Below are 21,431 nucleotides of genomic sequence, written 5' to 3' on the forward strand. Positions count from 1 at the left end.
TAATAAGGACAAGATTTGGTTTAGTTTATAATAATGGTAGATCACAAGTTGGCTCTTCCAATACCCTTCAGAGCCAGTCTATTGATGCCCCCTCGTGGACAACATATGCATTGTACTCATCAGACACGTCAGACAAGCAAAAACTCAAAATTGTAATGAATATGTTTATTTGAATGTATAAAAATATAAATAGACAAAAAAAAGAACAATAATGTCTCTTGAGGTATAAAACACTCAGAGAATACAACAGCTTGTAAAGCAAGCTTCTCTACTCTAGCATTTTTGTGTAAATTGTGTAAACGTTCACAGTTTCAGTTCATTAACTTCTATGATCTGCTGCAGGATGTTGTCCACGTCAGCCGTCTCCAGACTGATGTCCGACAGGTCCAGCTGAGGCAGGAGGGATGTGAGGAGCACCACCACATTGTTTCGGATGTCATGAAGTTTATCCAGCACTGGCCTGCTCACAACACACATTGACTGTTGTGAAGTTAACAGTACAAACAGTCTCATGTATAGAGTAATTAGAGCTGATATTGAAAATTGAAACTTACGTGGAATTGTGGTCTTCATTTCCAGTACTCTTAAGGTTCTCATTCTTCTTTTTTTTCTCAAGATCCTTAAATCCACTCTCTTTGAGAGAGCTTTGGATTAATGCTTCAGGATATTTGGAAACTGGAGTCTTGCTGCCACATGAAACAGCCATCTGATGGACAAAATAAATATATTCATTACCATTCTTTATATATATAGCAAAGGAAAACTTAGATTGTATTTTAATAATAATTGGAGCTCACTTCTGTTAATTCTGCTTGGCAGCCGATCTCTCTGGTTCGCACAGTGCTCTTCTTTGGGCTCTCGGTGTCAGCAGTGGTCAGTGATCCGTGAGTTTTCTTAATAACTTCCAAACCAAGAAGCTGTCGTAATTTATGGCTCTCACTTTCCAGCTCCTCCAGTCTTTTCACTCTTGCTTCTCGGCTGTCTTCCCTCGTTACAAGTCGCAGGTCAACACCCTGGTTTTCTTCCTGACTTTTGCAGTCTTTGTTAGTCTTGTCTGAGATACCGGAATTGCTCACGTCCTCCTTGGATAAAACTTGCTCTTCATAAAGACACAACTTCTTCTCTACACGTTGAATTGGTTCGCCTGATTTCCTCTTACTGCTGCAACAGAATGTATTACATAATTGGTTAATAGCAGTTAATAGCATCTTTAGCATATGAGTTCAAGTCTGCTATTTATTTTCCCAAATATACCTCACAATTATTGCAGCTGCATCCTCCATTAAATATGGCCCAAGGTAGGTTATACCATTTAATATAAAGTGGCTCCTAAAGCTTTCAAAGATACTAGACTGACATATGTCGGTGTAATCCCTCATTCGTCCAGGCGTGTTCCATAGTAGAAAAAGCTTCAGTTGTAGTCATCTGGACTCAGTTTGAAAAAATAGACGTTTCGACTCTCATCCAAGAGTCATTGTCAATAACAGAATTTAGGTCGAGAACTCCGATATTAATACTGTTCTGTGGTAAGACCCGCCCATTGGGAGGAGCCTTCCTGAAGTAGAAAGAGTTGTTTGTTTCAACAGAAACTCCCCTTTGTATCTACCGAGCTAGCCTATTCAGAATCTTAATGGGCTATTAGAATACTCTTTGTCTTTGTGAGACCCTGGCTCAACCACCCTGAGTACCTGATTAGCATCTGAATGTCCTTTACCTTTCCAGGGGTTCAGAATCCCATTATAAATAACAGGAAGATGAAACCTAAGCCCTCCATTTCTGTTTAAAGAAGGTCTTTCTTTTTTAACAAAAATAGCTTCCTTGACTCCTCTTTCAAACCATCTTTTCTCCCTGCTTAAAACCTTCACCTCACCGTCTTCAAACGAGTGATTAGAGGCTTCAAGATGGAGATGCACGGCGCTCTGAGGTCCTGAACTAGTATTTCTTCTGTGCTGATAAAGCCTCTTGTGTAGAGGCTGTTTCGTCTCACCTATGTAACGTTCTTGCAGTGAAGAAAGTTGTAAAGAACGTTACATAGGTGAGACGAAACAGCCTCTACACAAGAGGCTTTATCAGCACAGAAGAAATACTAGTTCAGGACCTCAGAGCGCCGTGCATCTCCATCTTGAAGCCTCTAATCACTCGTTTGAAGACGGTGAGGTGAAGGTTTTAAGCAGGGAGAAAAGATGGTTTGAAAGAGGAGTCAAGGAAGCTATTTTTGTTAAAAAAGAAAGACCTTCTTTAAACAGAAATGGAGGGCTTAGGTTTCATCTTCCTGTTATTTATAATGGGATTCTGAACCCCTGGAAAGGTAAAGGACATTCAGATGCTAATCAGGTACTCAGGGTGGTCGAGCCAGGGTCTCACAAAGACAAAGAGGTTTCTAATAGCCCATTAAGATTCTGAATAGGCTAGCTCGGTAGATACAAAGGGGAGTTTCTGTTGAAACAAACAACTCTTTCTACTTCAGGAAGGCTCCTCCCAATGGGCGGGTCTTACCACAGAACAGTATTAATATCGGAGTTCTCGACCTAAATTCTGTTATTGACAATGACTCTTGGATGAGAGTCGAAACGTCTATTTTTTCAAACTGAGTCCAGATGACTACAACTGAAGCTTTTTCTACTATACTAGACTGACTAAAACATGGATGTAGTATTTGGACACAGGAGTGAGGTGACCATGACCGTGAACTCCCAACTGTTATCATGTTGTGGAGCAAAACACATCGTAAATAAGTGTTTTTCTTGCCTTGCCAACTCCAAAGAAATCCAAAAAATAACTAAAATGTACCGTTCAAGGTCCCTGGTGTCATGTTTTTGACCCGTTTCCTCTTGCTCTGCGGGTGTATCTTGACTTTGGTCCAGGTCCCGTGTACTGCTTGACTCGGATGCATCTGCTCTGTGTAACTGTGTGGCATGTGCGGTGTCTTTGATGACAGTGATGCTCTCTGATGTGAGAGAGGTGGTTGTGGACGCTGCCTCTGGGCCCTGCTCGGTGCTCATATCCATGTTCTCTGCTTCCTTTGTGAGTGGGGGTGACAGAGGCTTTGGGTCTCTTGATTCCTCACAGGACATTTCCGGGTCTGAAAAACAGTGGGCAAGGCTTTTGGACCCTGATTCCACTAACTGCAAAGAAATAAAAAATTAAAATAAGATCAAATGTTGCAGGAATGTGACACGGTGTATCAGTCTCAAGTACCTTTGGTGATCTTTCTCTCTTTTTATTCCTGGAATGTTCTCTGTAGGAAACGCAAATAACAAATAAATATCCCTTTAGCTTTTGTTTGATTATCCTGAAATGATTTATGAATAGCATAAGCTCATACTTGTGTTGTTACGTTTTATTTAATATAATATAATATCTGCTTGCATTATATCATATGAGATATCAGTCCAATATAGCATAACATTATTATTATGATTATATATTAACAAGACATATTTCGTTTAGCACACATTTTTTGGTTTGAACTTTGATACACCAATTTCAAGGAAGGAAGGAAGGAAGGAAGTTTAGAGAGGCGTTCACACATTCAAAACAAAAAAAATGCAGTGAGAGATCACTAGACGGAAGCTGTGGAAACCCACATAGTGGCATGTGACCTGACATGAGGTAAAACATATACAGATAGTGAACAAGCTCACACAGTTCACTGGATGTCGTTTCGTTTTACCGTTTGTAGTGGTTCTTAGGGTAACTGGCAGTCAACAGGTCCTCAGTGTCATTCATTTCCTCTTGACTCGAGCAGCTTCTATGGAATGAAAATATCTATAATATGTAACTTTTCTAGTTGGTAGCCCGCTAATTGCTTGTCTCCATGGAGGTGTTTGCATTGAAATGTTGACTGGAATGTTCCACAGAATGGCTTCAGTTTATGAAGAACGCATGTTTTTCAAGATACATAAGTTTAATTATATCTGTGGAACATTCCAGGCAGAACAAAAACAAATCACGGAATCAAGTAGGTAACAGACCAGACTAGAATAGTTACATAGTGCACCTTTAACAATAAGCTAAAAACAACACACATCTTGTTGTGTGTGAATCCACACCTGTAACGTGGGTTTGGATTTTGACTGCAGCTCCAGTTTTCAGGAATAACACTGTAATGACCAACTGGGACAGTCCTCCATTTGAGGCACTCGTCACATTGTAACCAGGTGGGACCACTGCAAGAGCCACAAGACAAGAATTAAAAGTGCAGACTTATCTAATCCACTGATAATTCATCTAATCTACTGATATATGGCTGTTATATTTATTAGCAAAGAATAGAAATAAAAGGACAAAATAAAAATAAATGCATGACTTGCTTTTCTGTGTTTCCTTTGTTGGTGTTTTCTTGTTCCTTTGCTACCGCTTCATATTCTCGCTGTATCGCTCTCTTTCTTTCCATCACTTCTTTCCAATAATCATTGAGTTTCATGCCCAAAGCACTAAGTGTAAGTCTTATATAAAAGATTAGGAAATGAATCATATTGCTAGTAAATATATTTAATACAATATTGCAAACTGACTGTTGTACCTGTATTCTTTTGTATATTCAAAATCTTGCTTGTTATGAGCGGGTTTCAGAAAGTCACATTCAATTATCCCAATGACACCTACGCCTGCTCTTCGTCCACATGCCTGGGGTAAATGTCAATAAAATACTATTATGCAAACATGTTTTATTGAAGTAAAGTTTATAAAATCTGTTCCATACCTTTAGCTGGCAGCCCACTTTTTCATAGGCCTTGATAAGTCGGTTTTTGTGATACATCATGATCCCATAATCCTCCCTGTTTGTTTTGTTTATGCCAAAAGTCACCTTCACTTTGTCTTTCTGGTGCACTCCAGTTAAGTATCTCAGGACTGTCTATTCACAATAATTCAATATATATTATCATTGGTCTTTGATTTTCTGCCCAATGCAAACATTTGGTGAAAGGATACAGTGAACTGCGGGTTGTACACATCATACTCCACGTGTGTCAGCTGCTGTGACACCAACTTTGAGGGAATCTTTGCTCCTCTCAGGATTACATGTATCCTTGGCCTCAGATACAAAATACTAAGATATTCCTGCAATACAAATACATGTTCATTGTGAATTGTCCATTGCTCTGATATGATCGCGAGACATCCAAAGTAAAAAACATAGTTCATTATTTTGGAACATAGAGAAAACGTATTATGTAGTAACATTTGTAATGGGGCATCTGATATTTTGATGCAGATATTCAAAAGACAGAAAGTAACTCAGATGTATCACTTAAAATAGACCATTATCAAATATGAAAACTTTTGGAATATTTAAAATCTTTTTCAAAGCGAAATTACAGTACATAGTTAATGTTTGTAGAACTATCTGCATCTTACACTAGAAATGTAACAATGAGGTAAAAGTCATTTTCTAATGTAATGCAACTACGAACACATAAAAGTGTTTGTCTATATATCATTATATATATCATATTGTATAGAGCATTCTAAGCCCATCTTTGTTCCAGCGGGAGAAGTGGCTTAGCAGAAGAACATTCTGCACATGTGCATTACATGTTATGCAAACTAACATCTTACCTTGACCTATGAGACATTTATATCAGTTTACCTTGAGACTGTAATACATCTCTGGAACATTCTGCACATGTGCATTACATGTTCTGCAAACTAACATCTTACCTTGACAATACTGTACAGTGTACATTATATACTATGAGGCATTTATATCAGTTTACCTTGAGACTGTAATACATCTCTGGAACATTCTGCTCAGGTTTCAGTAATTCACTGTTTTTCAAACTTCTATTTAGCTCTTTTATTTGAATCTCAGGCAGGCGGAAGTCTGTCGTATCAGTCCCAAAGTCAATTTCAGGATTGCCATCATTAGCCCTTTCAATAAAATAAAAATATGTATAAATTAATAAACTGTACATGTCTCATGGAAAACAGTAGGCTATGTGAGGATTCATGGAAAATAAAAAAATACTTTAGCAAATAAAAGTTATACCTGCGTAAATTCCAAATGAGAATCTTTGTGCCTTTATTTGAAGGGATGGAATCAAAGTGAGCCTGGATTTGTGCTTGGGACGAGACAAGGGAGTGGTTTAGGATAGCAGCCAAACTGGCCTCAGAGTCCTCAGTCACAACCAGTGATTGTAAGGTTGGTTAAGGTCAAGAACACACTGTATTAAGAACTATTAGTTCTGCAGAGATGCAAAGTAACATATTTTCACAAAAAGGGTTAAGGATATTTGTTTGTTGGTTGAAAGGCACAATAGGGACAATGACGCACTGGGCCTTGATGGTTTCCAGGAAGGTTTGAGAGAGCATTCCTACAGACTGGCAGCCTCCGTTCTTAGTGAAGATAAGTGCATCTCGACCGAGGCGCATGGATCCAGACTTGAATCCATTCCCATACACACCAATGGCCTGTGCACCTGCCCTTCCTCCTCCTTTGTCTGTGAAGCCAAAGCTGAAGGCAGAATGACACTAATGAATATTCCACATCAGGCCTTTGCATAAAGTAGAAAAGATTTGCATGTAAGTCGTACACAGAAACTGAACTAGCATGAAAAAACGACATGTGACTCTAGGATGAGGCATGAGGAAAAACAAAAATGAGCTTGTTAGAAATGGGTAAAATGAGTCTTGTATTAAAATAGTAGAAAAAGCTTCAGTTGTAGTCATCTGGACTCAGTTTGAAAATGTTTAAACACCTGAGGCCTGGACTCTAAACTGCCTCGTGTTACACCCTGTCATACCTGAGCATCTTATGCAGCTTGTTTGGCGTCATACCACTTCCATTATCTATGAAAGTCATGCAGGGGAGACCGGCCTCTATATGAATGTCAATCCAGATCTGTTTGGCAAACACTCCAGGATCTGCAGCATTGTCTGTGGAAATAGGAATTATTCCAGCTTAGACTGCAAATGGAGAACAAAGTACAAACAGTCTACAGTATTTCAATGTTTTATCACAACAGATTCTACTTTTTTCTTATGACTACAACAACATTGAGACACTTATGCATGTAAATATATATTAAAGGGGTAAAAGCAGCCTGTAGTTACTTGGTGCACGCAGTAGGCTACATACAGCCACTCTTATCTTGCGGAAGACTTGAAAAAAGAGGAAGTGCTCTATAAGCATTCGAGCATTCTCACAAACCAGTGTAATCTACAAAAGTACACAATCAATCTTTATTCAACACAACCTACCAATTAATTCTGCCACTGCACTAAAGGGCCAGATGTGGCTGGTCGAGTTGCTGTTCAGGAAGATAGGGCACGTCTGTCAAAACAAAGACGCAGGTCACGAGAACAGAAATGTCTGACAGATTTTTTAACACTATTGCGGGTCCAAAAGGTTTGCACACTCACCGAACTGAGACGAATGCCTTGCTCGGTGTACTTGGCCATGTTCCGCGTCTCTGCTGTCCCCTGCAGTGGAGTTAAGTGATCAGAGTAGGCGGACACCGTTTATTATAGGAAGTTGTCAACGAGCACGCAGCGCAACTCGAGACAGCATGACCAACGCCATTCGTGTTGTTTTACAAGCCATCGAAGCCTACCTCTCCGACTTGCACAGCGCCGATCGTTACGCAATCCCCTCAAAAGGAAAGTGCGCGCTTAAAACGTCACCAATAATAAAGTTTCTATAACAACTGGACGCGCGCGCGGCGGCTGAAGCTCTTGTGGCTGACGCTGTAATACGTGTCGTGCACCTGTTAACTTTCCCTGACAGCAGTTGGAGTGACATCACCAGTGTGTGTGTGTGTGTGTGTGTGTGTGTGTGTGTGTGTGTGTGTGTCTGTGTGTGTGCGTGCGTGTGTCTGTGTGTGTGTGTGTATGTGCGTGCGTGTGCATGCGTGTGTGCGTGTGTGTGTGTGTGTGCGTGTGTGGCTTGCGTGCGTTAGTAGCAGCAGCAAGACAAGTTTGACGAGTAAACCGGTTTTGCATTATGTTTGTTTTTTGGTGAATGAACCATTTAGGAAACGGCCTGTTGTATAATAGTACATGTATTTGTAGTGTAATATCCTGAGGTGATTGTAAACATGGACGTCACATAAAGGAAAGATGTGATAAAGATCATAGTAGGTTAAATGTAATGCAACTGGAATTGGCTTCTAAATCACTGATATCCAACATGTCAAAATATGTAGATAAAAAATAAACTTGTTATGATGTGATGATAATTTATTTGTTTTTGCACATAAATTAATCTATTATTTCTTTGCAAGAAAAAGGCCCCATCGTTGATTTCCGCTTTTGGACCTCTCCAGCTTCTCTTTCCATCCGTTTTCAATGGAATAATAGTCTTCTTCTGAAAATTCCTGCAGAGATATAGTTGTTTTAGTCAGTGTGAAACATTGCTTAAAGCTTTGATGCACCCGTCCAAACTGACCAGAATAAACTCCTCTTTGAGTTTTTGTGCTTTTTGAAGCTCCACTTCAATCACCTGGATGAACTGGCTGGTCCTGTCTTCTGCTCTTACTTTGGAGAACCCAGCCTTCTCAATATACTACAAACAAACAGACAGTTGGAGGGTAGAAAAATACAGACTTACAGAGATATTGAGTCAATGTGCAAACAACTGGGTAAATAACTGTTACTTGTCAAAGTCTACACATTACTACTGCGAACTGGACAGAAAACAAGCTTCTTTTAAGAAAATATGAAAAGTAAACTATATATTACACAGTTATTATGTCTGAAAATAATTCATAACATTTTCTCTAGTCCTTAAGTACAAATTGTTGTGTGACAAGTTAATTCGACCTAGTACATGTGAGGATGCCTGTACCTTGCCATACTCCGCAGGTGTGTACAATATATATCCTCTCTGTTTGACATAGGCTTCAAATGGAAGTGTCCAAGGTTTCTCTCCACAGCAGTAGTCACTGATCAGAAGCCGTCCTCCTGGTTTTAACCATGACTGAAGTGAAGGGGAAAACAGAAATATTGTCATATTGCAGTTTCATAGAAACTTTTAATTTTAAATAAAATTCTATGTTACACACAAAGAAACGTTTGAAAAGGGCCAGTTTGTCAGCTATATGGAGGATGGTGTCTCTGCTGTAGATGACATCAAATGAGCTTTCTGGGAATGTCCTTTTAGTGGCATCAGACACCTCAAACTTGACCTTTAATAAGAAACATGATAATGGTTTTATAGTCATTCTATAAGATACAACAGACTAGGACATACAGATGGTAGATTCTCCTGTGCTGCTCTTTCCAAGGCTATATCCACCATGTTTTCTGACAGGTCCAAGCCAAGGACTTCTACTCCAAATGTCTGAAATTTTTAAATTCAAACTGTTAATGCAACAAATGCATTGTATTTCTCTACAATACAGTACATTAATTTCAATTAAATTGTTAGTTTACCTTAGCCATATAGAAGTCTCCTCCTCCAATCCCACAACCAACATCCAAAACGTTCTCACCAGGTTTCAGGTCTAACAAATCCACAAATTCCTAGAAATGAATGTTGAAAACAATGCAGTAATATTTTTAAACTCATATGAATTCAAGGTAACATGCACTGAACAAAAATTAAGCAATATTTTTGAACTTCTTAGTTAGGGAAAAACATTGTTATTTAAAAATAGGCATTCACACAACAGGGTAAATTGTATAAAATAGTAAATAATATAGTATAGACCTGTGGTTCTCAAACTTTGTACACAAAGTATTTGGCTTACTATATCAGGCCTACATGATGGCTGAAATGGTCTGAAATGATAAATTAAATCAAATGAGACTGTATCATATTAGGTGACTGGTCAGATGAAGAGCAGAAGCCCTTTATGATGACTTCTCTACCAAGGCCAGTTATGTTGCCCGGATTGGCGTTACTAGGGCCCCACCCTGGAGCCAGGCCTGGGGTGGGCGATCAATAACTAGCGTCTAACACAGGGGCCCAGCCAGGCACCGCTCGAACGAGTGACGTGGGGCTGTCTTCACGTGAACCCACCACCTGTTGGGGGATCAGTAAGGGGCTGGTGAAGAGAGATCTGGGCAGCAGTCAAAGGCGGTGCCCTCGACGACCAGATCTCTGGACAGATAAACTGGCTCTGGGGACATGGAAAGCTACCTCCCTGAGGGGGAACGGAGCAAGACATCAAGAGTTACCACCTAGTTATAGTCTATCGGCTATGGACTAGAACACATCTCCTCGAGATGGGATGGACGCGTCACTTTTCTGGCATTACTTTTGGGGCGAAGAAGCTGAGTCAAAAAGCAAAGCTCTCGATTCATCGTTAAATCTATGTTTCTATCCTCACCTATGGTGATGCGCTTTGGGTAATGACCGAAAGGACAAGATTGTGGATACTAGCGGTTCAAGTTAGTTTCCTCCACAGGGTGGTTGGGCACTTCCTTGGAGCTAGGGAGAGAAACTTAGTCACACAGGAGGAGCTTGGAGTAAAGCTGCTGCTCCTCCTGAGCTGAGGTTGCTCATGATGCTTCCTGAACATCTGTCTGGCTTGGGAACGCCTATTTGAGCTCTAAATTGAGCTCTAAATCTAGATCCCCGGAGAAGCTGGAAGAAGGGTCTCGGGTGAGTGAAGTCTTGGAGTTCCTACTTAGACCGCTGCCCCCACAACCTAGCTTCGGATAAGTGGAAAAAGATGGATGGATAAATATATCATTAGGTAGCGCTAAATAATAACCAACCCAAAGAAAGAAAAACACATTGATCAATTTGTCTCAAACTCGACATCATGACCACCAATTTTAGGCTTGTGGTCTTACTATTGTGGTGCACCATATGTGATTTATACCTTTGTTGTGTTGGGGCCGCCCGTGCTAACATACCCAGCCCCAAACATCTTCTCATAGCGCAGGATTCCGTTGCGAGTGTATTGTTTATGATCCAGAAATTGCTGGAAAGTTCTATGACCCGTTGCATTTAAAGATCTTTGCACTCTCTCAAGAAGCCAGCAGATCTGATTTGGGTTGTTTTTCATCTGCATTTGAAGGAATAAGACAATTTACTTTCGGGAACACACTATAAATACATTCATGATATATTCACAATTATACCTTAATGTAGGTCTGGACCTGTTTCTTCATTACAATGTCAAAACCAATTATCTGCGCACTCTCGTGGTCTTTTACTTGTGCTGAAGTAATTAGTTGAGTGTACTGTGTCTCAGTACGGTAGCAAGTTGGATTGAATTCACGCTGAAAGTCACCTGAACAAAACAGATCTAGTAATTTTATAATATATCATTAAATCTATGATATGAGCATGCCAAATATATGAATATAAATTTCATCTGTACACCCAAGCCTACCAACAACTTTTAATGGTCTTTTTTAGCGTTCATGATTCTTGTGATTTATACCTGAACGATAGTTGCAAGACTCTCTAAAAAAGAGGAAGCCACCAGGCCGCAGCCATCCCAACATCTTCTCTGTCAGACAGTGCAGCTCCTCATCACTCAGATACATCAACAGCCAGTTGGAGAAGATGAAGTTAATACTGACCGAACAAGAAAAAAAATATTCAATGGATGTTTTGAAAAACATTAAGGATTAAAAAACATTTGAATCAAATGATCCACCTGTTCTTTGGAATGTCAAGCTTGGTGACATCTGCTTGGAGGAAAGTGGCATTGCTATGATGACCATTGTCCTGTCTATTTCGTTCTACAAAGTTTTCCATAAAATCCACAGCAATCACGTGTTGAGCCCTGGTCAGCAAGTGTCGTGTGTAGCGACTGAACACAAAAAGAATGGCATCAAATAGGAAACATTTTATTATAATTATAAACAAACATAATGACAATGATATACTGTATAAATGTATTATTAGAATTTAATTAGAATTGCATAATTGCAATTATTAGAATATTTGTTTTCTTTCGGGTAGAATTTGACTGTGCCACTTTCATCCCAGTTTCTTTAATAACGTAACACGATAACTTGACATGTAACATGTATGTTCAGCCTTAGGTTTTTCGTTATAAGCTTAGAACAGTGGATTTCAACCTGGGGATCAGGACCCCCATGGGGGTAAAAAGTTGATGTAGATGTAGTTCATGCAACAGTCTTAAACATGGCTTGACACCCTTCAAATGCTGTGGTAAATGTAAATACCTGTTTGCTGGGCTACCAAATTAATTCAACTGGGCCTATACCCACAAAATATAATCAATCAATAGGCTACTTTACTTTACAGCTAACAATAACATTGTGTTTGGGGGTCGGAAACACACATAATTAAAAAAGGTTGAGAACCACTATGTTAGAAAATGGTGCTTTAACAAGTCACAAGAGGACACGCAAGAGATGTCACATGATTACACTTTTGTGGAAAAGTTAACTTATTATAATTAAAAAAAGTATTTGGTACGTCGGCTTTACTAGACAGAACAGTGTAACATAAAAAGGGGGGGAGCAATTTGTAGAATCCGTAAATCGATCTCACAACGCTGATGCCAGCTGCACAGAGCCTGGCATACACGTGCTACAGGTTATACCCCTAGACCAACAGCTTTCCAACAAAGATTACCCTCGGCCAGTAGTATTTCCAGTTTGACTGTTTACTAATTTTACTCGTTGTTACATTTTACACCTGACCCTTACCCAATACCAGCTCCGAGCTCCAGGACTCTGCAGTTCTCCAGATTTGGCAGCATGGACAGAATCTCTGGCAGCTCTCGTTCTGTCAGCTCCTCAGCATGAGTGTCCAGCATCATCTCCTCCAAAGTGGCATTTTGAGAGTGTGTCCTCCAAAACTCAGTCATATTGTTCCGTACTGTAAAAGCCACAAATAAAACAGAAACATACAGTGAATGACATAAAACCAAATTTCATATCTTATTTTCAGACTTTTTGAACCACCTAAAAATTTAACTTGATCAAGTTAATTGGATTTTTATTATACTGTTGCATAAAAAAAAAAAACATAAAAAACAAACAAATAGTAGACCTATGTCATTTTAACTGGTGTGAACCAACCTCTTTCCATGATCCATGAATTTGAGAATTTGAGTTTCTATTTTATACCACAGACCACTCTCACTCATGGGTCTTGCTGACATAGTAACACATTCCAACTCTGCATTGACAGAGGGATTTGTACCACCAGCTCAAAACAATTGCGACAGAAAGCACGTGCCAAAAGTGCAGTCACAGGCAGTGTTGTCAATTTATCATCTGAGACTAAATAGTGTGAGGAATGACGGCTCCATACCTTCGTCCATGGTGCTGTCAGAATGAGAGAGCTGGACAGTAAATCAGTTCTGTTACTGGCTCTTGTCATGCTTAAATGTGGGTGGTGCGCGGGAGGTGGTGTGGGCTGTCATCAGACTCTGTCCACCATTCGGGTGAGTGCAAAAGTGGGGAGGTTTTTTTGGTACATTATTAACATAAAGGACAAGGGTCTATCTACGTTGGAGGAGAGCCGTTCCCATGTAACAGGTCAAAAGTCAGACAGTTGGCAATAGTTCAGCTTGATAGTCTTCACGGCCACATGGCGAGCGTTGTTGTGTTTCCCTGAAGTTCTGCCTTTCTTTTGTGTCAGACAGTGGCTGGAAAGTTTGGAGAATTGCCACATCACGCTGTGGATGGTGCAAACGGTGTGAAAATGTACTTTATATTTTGGCAATTCTTCAACTACAGGCAAATTTGGCCAGAACAGTTTTAGGAAAATCAAATAAATTGTTTTATTGAATAAATAAATAAATACTTTTTTTATTATAAAAAAAAAAAAAAAAACTTCTGATAGTGGCTGTAAATATTACTTTCAATTTCAACATTCTAAAGGAAATTGTATTTTTATCACAATGCAAAAAAGTATTTTTGAGCACATTTACAAATAAAATTGCACATTCTATCTTTTACAAAACATTTTTAAAATCCTCACAGAATCCTCACACACACTGTCTTTTTTTTACATAAAGTGAAATGTATTTTCAAGTGACGCTATTAGCCTTCATCCCTTTTGTACATCTCAAACGTGTTTTCCTTTCTAGGTTCCTCCAATTTATCTTCTACATCAATAGCTTGGGTGTAGTGTAGCAGTATATGTTTCTATGGCAACAGAGGTCCACATAAAACTTTGGAAATTCATTAGAGCTACTCAACACATTGTCACAAATATCATTGTAATTCTTTCATTATTTACCTGCGTACACTGTCATGTGATCGCTGGTCTTGCCCTGGAAGTTAAACAGAGAGAGAAAACCACGGTAGTTACACAAAGTGTCTCAGGTGCGTTATTTACGGCTGTGGATAATGTCATTGAAAGCCTCCAGAACGCTTTTGTAGCTGTCCAGCATTCACTTCTTCACGTCAAAAATGGTCCTCACTGCTGACGAAACTAGGCTTGTTTTCAAATTTTAAGAAGGTGCCTTAGGTTGTTCCAGTAGCGTCTACGCTTGAAGGGAATGTCATAGAAGTGGTTCATGAGTACAAATCCCTTGGTGTCTCGATCGATGACTTACATGACTATACTACATGAACAAACTACATGTGACTCTAGGATGAGGCATGAGGCAAAACAAAATGGCATGTTATAAATCAGTACAAGAAATGACTCACACGAGGGGCAGAGTACTGTGGTGCTGTGGTGGTTGTTGTTGTTGTTGTTGTTGTGTTACTTTTTATGGCGGTTGGAAGCCAACTGAAAAGGTGCATTTACCGCTACCTACTGTAGTTGTACGTCTTCAAAGTACATGTTTTATTAAAAATTAGAGAGAGAGAAAGAGAGAGAAAGAGAAACACCAAAGAAGAAGTTCAACATACAACTACAGTGTGTGGCGGCCTTTTCAGTTGGCTGCCAACCGAGATCAAAAGTTGTTGTTGTTGTTGTTGTTGTTTATAATGGCGGATGGCAGCCAACCGCAAAAGTGCATTTACCGCCATCTTCTTTATTCTTAAGACTTTATTCTTGTTGTTGTTGTTGTTGTTGTTGTTGTTTTATGGCGGTTGGCATCCGAGTGTTGCATTACCGCCAGACTTTATTCCTCAGACTCTGTCGTAGTCCGTAAAAGTACTCCTTCCATTGCTTTGGTGTTACAAAGCCCATGAGGTCATGATATGTCTTTGTGACTAGAATAGTTGTTGTTGTTGTTGTTGTTGTTGTTGTTGTTGTTTTATGGCGGTTGACATCCGAGTGTTGCATTACCGCCAGACTTTATTGTTGTTGTTGTTGTTGTTTTATGGCGGTTGGCATCCAATTGTTGCATTACCGCCAGACTTTATTCCTCAGACTTTTCGTAGTCCTCAGACTGTCATAGTCCGTAAAAGTACTCCTTCCATTGCTTTGGTGTTACAAAGCCCATGAGGTCATGATATGTCTTTGTGACCGGCTTTATTCCTCAGACTCTGTCGTAGTCCGTAAAAGTACTCCTTCCATTGCTTTGGTGTTACAAAGCCCATGAGGTCATGATATGTCTTTGTGACTAGAATAGTTGTTGTTGTTGTTGTTGTTGTTGTTGTTGTTGTTTTATGGCGGTTGGCATCCGAGTGTTGCATTACCGCCAGACTTTATTCCTCAGACGTTTCGTAGTCCTCAGACTCTTCAGAGACCAACCGGCTTTATTCCAGGGAGACCCTTCTTCATCTTCCTCTGCTTCTTTGACGTTCGGTGCTTCCACCGTACAGCTTTATTCTTTAGGCTTCATTCTATAGGCTTTAATATTTCCACTGATGTCGCTGCTTGGTAGCCGTGCGTCTACGAGACTGGGCGAGGACAGGAGACCACCCCCACCCCCATCTCGTCACTCAACAATACCTCGTGCACTTGGATGCCAACTGCCATAAAAACAACAACGACAACAGTTTGGATATTACGGCAACATAGAGGAACGCCTCGATCCGTATGACGGGGAAGAAGAAGAGGAAGCGTGACCTGGTCGGTGACGGTATGAACAGCGGGGAGGACTCCCCTGGAGCCACTGATCCTGTGCAGCGTAGGGCGTCTTCTTGCTCGTCTATGGAGGGCTCTCTCAGTGAGGAGCAGGGCGGGGGGGTTGCAGATGTCGGGGATGTGAGTTCAGAGTGTAAGGTGTTCATAAAGCTCGCGCAGGATAATGCGTCCTTTAAGGGGTGGGATCCGATGGCGTTGACAAGGAGCCTGACTGTAGCTGTGGGAGTGGTCAAGCATGCGAGTGTCCTTAGGGATGGCTCGCTGCTGGTCGTGAGCAAGGACGTGGCTCAGCAAAGGAAGGCGATTGAAGCTTAGTGTCTGGGGGGGAAGGACATTCTTGTGTCTGATGCTGTAAGAGGCACGGTCAGGGGAGTTATAGTAGGCGTCCCTACGACGACATCTGTGGATGACATAAAGGAGAATTTGACTGGAGCTAAGGTGGTGGATGCTAGGCGGTTGAAGATGACCCGGGATGGGGTAAGGTGTGACAGCCTGTCGATAATGATTAGATTTGAAGGTGGGATCCTGCCTCGTGTGGTGTGCGTTGGGTACATGCGCTATGGCGTACGCCCATATGTTCTGCCGCCCCTGCGTTGCTTCAAGTGCCAGCGCTTTGGGCATATTACAGCGGTCTGTAGAGGGAAGCAGAAGTGTGGTAAATGTGCAGGAGACCACGAGTATGGGAAGTGTGACGACGGAGCAAAACTCAAGTGCTGTAACTGTGGGGGAGAGCATAGCTCTGCCTACGGGGGATGTGTGTTCAGCAAGAGGGCTGCTGAGGTGCAAAAAGTTAGAGCCTCTCAAGGCATATCCTACGCGGATGCGGTCAAGAAGGTGTCTGGTAGTCAGGTGACGGTGGATGCAGTGGGGGCTGCCAGTGCTGCTGGTGTCCTAGGCGACAGGGGAGGGGGCAGCGTTGCCCGCGGCCAGGGGGAGGTCCCCACTGGGATGCCTGTGAGTGTGGCTTCCACGGGCAGAGGCCCTGTGGGTGCGGAGGATGTACTGGTTGTGAAGAGGAAAGATTTCTTCCTCTTTATAGTGGAAGTGATTAACTGTACTGGGCAAACCAAGAAGAGATCCGAAAAGACTAAGATCATCGCTAAGGCTGCAGGGAAGTACTTTGGAGCTGGGGGCCCCGAGTGGACGGAGATAGAGGATGCGCTGCGGGAGGGCGCCCTGCCCCATTCTGGCAGTGGGAGTGGGGGGGCTCCCGATGCGCCGTCAGGTTCCGGGGGCTCATAATGGCGGTGGTTGTCTTGCAATGGAATGCGCGTAGTCTTCGTGCTAATGGCCAGGAATTTAAGCATTTTGTCTCTACCTTGTTGAACAAGCCTCACGTTATGTGCGTGCAGGAGACTTGGTTACGACCTAGGTGGGGTTTTGGGATACAAGGGTATGTGTGTGTTAGGAATGATAGGGAGCAGGGTAGAGGCGGAGGTGTGGCTGTGTTTGTCCGAGATGACCTAAATTACGTTGTTGTCAGTGTGAGTAAAGCGTCGGAGGCCCTGGCGGTGAGGGTCTGGCTGGGTGGTGAAGCTGTTACTGTGGTTAACCTTTATAATCTGTGTGGTGAGTTAACGTTAGAGTCCTTACATAGTGTCGGTAAGGATGTTCGGGGAAAGGCCGTGTGGTGTGGGGATTTTAATGCGCATAGCGCTTTGTGGGGCGGTAGTGGTACCGATAGGTATGGGCAGGTGGTAGAGGGTTTTATCAATCAAAGGGAGTTGGTTTGTCTGAATGATGGGGGTGGGACCCGCTATGATATGGGGACCGGTGCGGAAAGTGCAATAGATCTTACACTTGTGTCCAAGGAGTTAGCTGGTGTTTGTAGTTGGGAGGTTCTTGGTAATCTTTCTTTCGGTAGCGATCACTATCTAGTCCGCACCGTGATTGGCTTTGGGAGCTGTGTGGTCAGGGGGACGAGGATCCAGAGGTGGCAGTTGGCAAGGGCGAACTGGGGGGCTTTCCTGAGGAAAGCTGATGATGGTTCTAGGGTTCGGCAGGAAGGAGGATTGACTCAGGTGGATGATCTCAATAGTGCAATTGTCTCGCTCATCACGCAGTCAGCGGTAGGCACGATTCCTAAGAGTGGTGGTAGTGGACATAGGAAGCGGGTGCCGTGGTGGACTGAAGCATGTGGTCATGCTGTTAGGGCGAGAAATGCGGCGTTTCGCCGGCTAAGGGTTGCCCACACTGAGGGTGCCCTCATTGACTACAAGAGGGCCCGCGCTGTTGTGCGGAAAACTGTGAGAACGGCCAAGAGTGCCTATTGGAGGCGGTATTGTTCCAAAATTGGGAGAGAAACGCGTCTCGGGGATGTTTGGGGGATGATTAGGCGGATGCATGGGGTTGAGCGCCGTCACGGGACCCCGGTCCTAATACTGAATGGTGTTGAAGCAGTCAGCGACGTTGACAAAGCTGAACTGTTGGCCAGCACCTTTGTGTCGGTGCACAGCTCTGACAATCTCTCACCTGCGGAAAGGCACTACAGGGAGAGTACTTTGGCCCAGAATTCTGAGCTGATTGGGCACCAGCCTTCGACTCAAGATGACCTTGACCTTCCGTTTAGTTTGTTTGAGCTAAGGAGAGCACTTTCTAAGGCGAAACAGACAGCCCCGGGTAAAGATGAGGTGTGCTATGACATGCTCTCTCATTTGACTGATGACACGCTTGGGCTAGTCCTGGGTCTTTTCAACCGTGTTTGGGATTCAGGTTGTGTTCCATCTGCGTGGAAACAGTCTACGGTGGTGCCGGTTCTGAAGCCGGGTAGGCCAGCGTCTGACCCTTCAAGTTATAGGCCGATTGCCTTGACGTCGCAGCTCGGGAAAACGATGGAGCGCATGGTTACCGAGCGGTTGGATTACTTCTTGGAGAGTCAGGGTTTGCTTCCCGCGCACCAGAGTGGTTTCCGTAGGGGCAGGAACACCATGGATTCCGTGTTGTGTTTGGAATCTGATATCCAGCTGGCCAGGGCTCAGAAAGAAAAGGTTATTGCGGTGCTCTTTGATGTGGAGAAGGCGTACGATATGGTTTGGAAGGATGGGCTCCTCATTAAGCTGCAGAAGTGTGGTGTGAAGGGTAAACTGTTTAACTGGGTCCGGAGCTTTCTGTCTGGCCGGCGTATCCAAACCAGAGTGGGCGCTGCTTACTCTGGGGTCTATGGGGTGGAGAATGGGATCCCGCAGGGGAGTGTGTGTAGCCCTATCTTGTTCAATGTTATGATTAAGGACATCTTTGACGACGTGGATGGGTCTGTTGGGAGGAGCCTTTATGCTGATGATGGCGCTCTATGGGTGAGAGGGAGGAATCTCCGGTTTTACGAGGCGAAACTGCAAAGGGCAATACAGCAGGTGGAGCAGTGGACCCTGAAGTGGGGGTTTAAACTGTCCGTACGGAAGTCTCAAGTGATCTGTTTCTTCAATGGGCATAGGGACGTCTCCCTTCGACTGCATGGGCAGGTGCTCGAACAGGTCAGGGAGGTGAGGTTCTTGGGGGTCACCTTTGACGAGAGGCTTAGTTGGCGTCGGCACATTGATGAGGTCAGTGGTAAATGCAAAAGGGTGAATAACTTGCTTCGTTGTCTATCCGGCCAGGACTGGGGGGCCAGCAGAAGGTCGCTCCTGGGTATTTATCGGGCCGTCATGAGGGCGGCTATTGATTATGTCTGTATAGCCTACATGTCTGCGGCTGAGACTAACTTAAAGAAGCTTGATGTGGAGCACGCCCAGGCCTTGCGCATCTGCTGTAGGGCTTTTAGGACCTCCCCTGTCTCGGCGCTGCAGGTTGAGTTGGGGGAATTGCCGTTACGGCTCCGGAGGCTAGAACTTCTGTTGGCTTACTGGGTGAATGTGCAAGGTCATACGAGCTCTCACCCGGTGAGGGACTTTCTCAGGGTTGATGGGGGGCAGAGTGTGGCTGGCGGTATGGTTTTCAGCCAGGTAGGAAATGCGAAGGCGCGGCTTGCGGGGGTTGGTGATCTGCGTGTGAGCCCGTCGGTGGCTTTGTCTGCTATAGCTCCGTGGAAGTTTGTCCCGGCTCCTGTTGATGTTAGCTTGCATGGCAAGCTTAGAGGAGTCGCTGGGAGGGCACCGCAGTTTGCCGTTCAAGCGCTCATCGATAAGCACTCAGGTGATGTGTTTATTTATACCGACGGGTCTAGGGATCCTGAGAGTGGGCGTACTGGCGCCGCTTATTTTGTGCCTGACCTGGGGCTAGCGGTCAAGAAGAGGTTGACAGATCGCCTTTCTGTTTTCACGTCGGAACTTATAGCGATACGGTTGGCGTTGGAATGGGCGGAATCTGCTTTGCAGTGTTGCGGCATTGTGGTGGCCTCTGACAGCCTTTCTGCATTGCAAAGCATTAAATCTGGGAAATCGGATTGCAGACAGGATGTGTTGAATGGCATCTTCTGTCTGATGCTCTCCCTGTCCGGGAAGGATGTGAGGGTTTCCTTCATTTGGGTCCCTGCGCATGTGGGGGTGGATGGTAACGAAATGGCTGATGCACTGGCTAAACGTTCCCTTCGGCGGCCATCAATTGATGTGGCGGTTGAGTTGGGCAAGTCTGAAATCAAGCCCGTTATCAAGAGTCATGTGGTCGGCCTTTGGCAGGAATTTTGGAGCCACTGTGTTACTGGACGGCATCTCTATCACATACAGGGTAGTGTGGGTCCTTGCGGGTCTATGGGCAGGAACGCGTGGGAGGAAAGGGCCTTCGCCCGCATGAGGATTGGCCATACTGGACTCAATTGGTCACTGAGTAGGATAGGCAAACATCCGACCGGTCTGTGTGGTCACTGTCGGGTGCCAGAGACTGTCGAGCATGTGCTGATTTGCTGTGAGGCTTATGATAGGGAAAGGGCCGGGTTGGCCTTGTGGTTTCGGAATAATGGGCGGGAGTTCAATCTGCGGAACGTTCTGGCGATCCAGTCACAGGGTTTGTGTCAGGCTGTGGTTGCTTACTTATGTAGCACAGGGCTGGGTAAACGTTTATAGAGGTGGGGGGTGTTGGAGACTGAGCCGAGGATGAGGAGCAAGAGGATGTTCTAACGCGCTTGGGCTTCATGGGCTTAGAAATGCCAAAGTGATGGAAGAAGGACTTCTAAAGGATAAAACGACAAAGACGTCCCATGACCTCATGGGCTTTGTAAAACAACAAAGATGTCCCATGATCTCATGGGCTTTGTACTTCCAAAGCACCGAACGTCAAAGAGGGAGAGGAAGATGAAGAAGAGTCTCCCTGGAATAAAGCCGGTCACAAAGACATATCATGACCTCATGGGCTTTGTAACACCAAAGCAATGGAAGGAGTACTTTTACGGACTATGACAGTCTGAGGACTACGAAAAGTCTGAGGAATAAAGTCTGGCGGTAATGCAACAATTGATGCCAACCGCCATAAAACAACAACAACAACAACAACAACAACCGGCTTTATTCCAGGGAGACCCTTCTTCATCTTCCTCTCCTTCTTTGACGTTCGGTGCTTCCACCGTACAGCTTTATTCTTTAGGCTTCATTCTATAGGCTTTAATATTTCCACTGATGTCGCTGCTTGGTAG

At 43.4% G+C, this 21,431-nt stretch overlaps 2 protein-coding genes across 3 annotated transcripts; both read right to left on the minus strand.

The window, feature by feature from the left end:
* Positions 1-244: 244 nt before the first annotated feature.
* On the minus strand, positions 245-7,593 carry LOC140345574 (MORC family CW-type zinc finger protein 3). The gene is made up of 17 exons (XM_072432268.1): positions 7,366-7,593; positions 7,204-7,276; positions 6,747-6,879; positions 6,240-6,457; positions 5,993-6,140; positions 5,721-5,874; positions 4,936-5,064; positions 4,706-4,825; positions 4,526-4,629; positions 4,314-4,448; positions 4,053-4,169; positions 3,674-3,751; positions 3,199-3,238; positions 2,679-3,125; positions 798-1,208; positions 555-706; positions 245-460 (listed from the first exon to the last, which is right to left on the minus strand). The coding sequence occupies exons 1-17, from the start codon at positions 7,402-7,404 to the stop codon at positions 304-306; spliced, it is 2,655 nt and encodes an 884-aa protein (XP_072288369.1). The 5' UTR covers positions 7,405-7,593; the 3' UTR covers positions 245-303.
* A 592-nt stretch (positions 7,594-8,185) lies between these two features.
* pmt (phosphoethanolamine methyltransferase) lies at positions 8,186-13,402 on the minus strand. Of its 2 annotated transcripts, none has more exons than XM_072437691.1 (12): positions 13,193-13,402; positions 12,583-12,754; positions 11,559-11,714; positions 11,340-11,476; positions 11,035-11,186; positions 10,773-10,958; positions 9,376-9,465; positions 9,194-9,283; positions 9,006-9,128; positions 8,789-8,920; positions 8,390-8,506; positions 8,186-8,318 (listed from the first exon to the last, which is right to left on the minus strand). In XM_072437691.1, exons 1-12 carry the CDS (start codon positions 13,200-13,202, stop codon positions 8,211-8,213), a joined length of 1,473 nt encoding a protein of 490 aa, XP_072293792.1. In that variant the 5' UTR covers positions 13,203-13,402; the 3' UTR covers positions 8,186-8,210. The 2 variants fall into 2 exon arrangements, with proteins under 2 accessions (XP_072293792.1, XP_072293796.1); XM_072437695.1 differs by lacking the exon at positions 13,193-13,402 and adding an exon at positions 12,958-12,982.
* Between the last annotated feature and the right edge of the window lie 8,029 nt (positions 13,403-21,431).

The sequence above is a fragment of the Eucyclogobius newberryi genome, unplaced genomic scaffold (assembly GCF_026437365.1).
Source record: "Eucyclogobius newberryi isolate DKJ021-1_F unplaced genomic scaffold, fEucNew1.0.hap1 SCAF_11, whole genome shotgun sequence".
NCBI classification, from domain to species: Eukaryota; Metazoa; Chordata; class Actinopteri; order Gobiiformes; family Gobiidae; genus Eucyclogobius; species Eucyclogobius newberryi.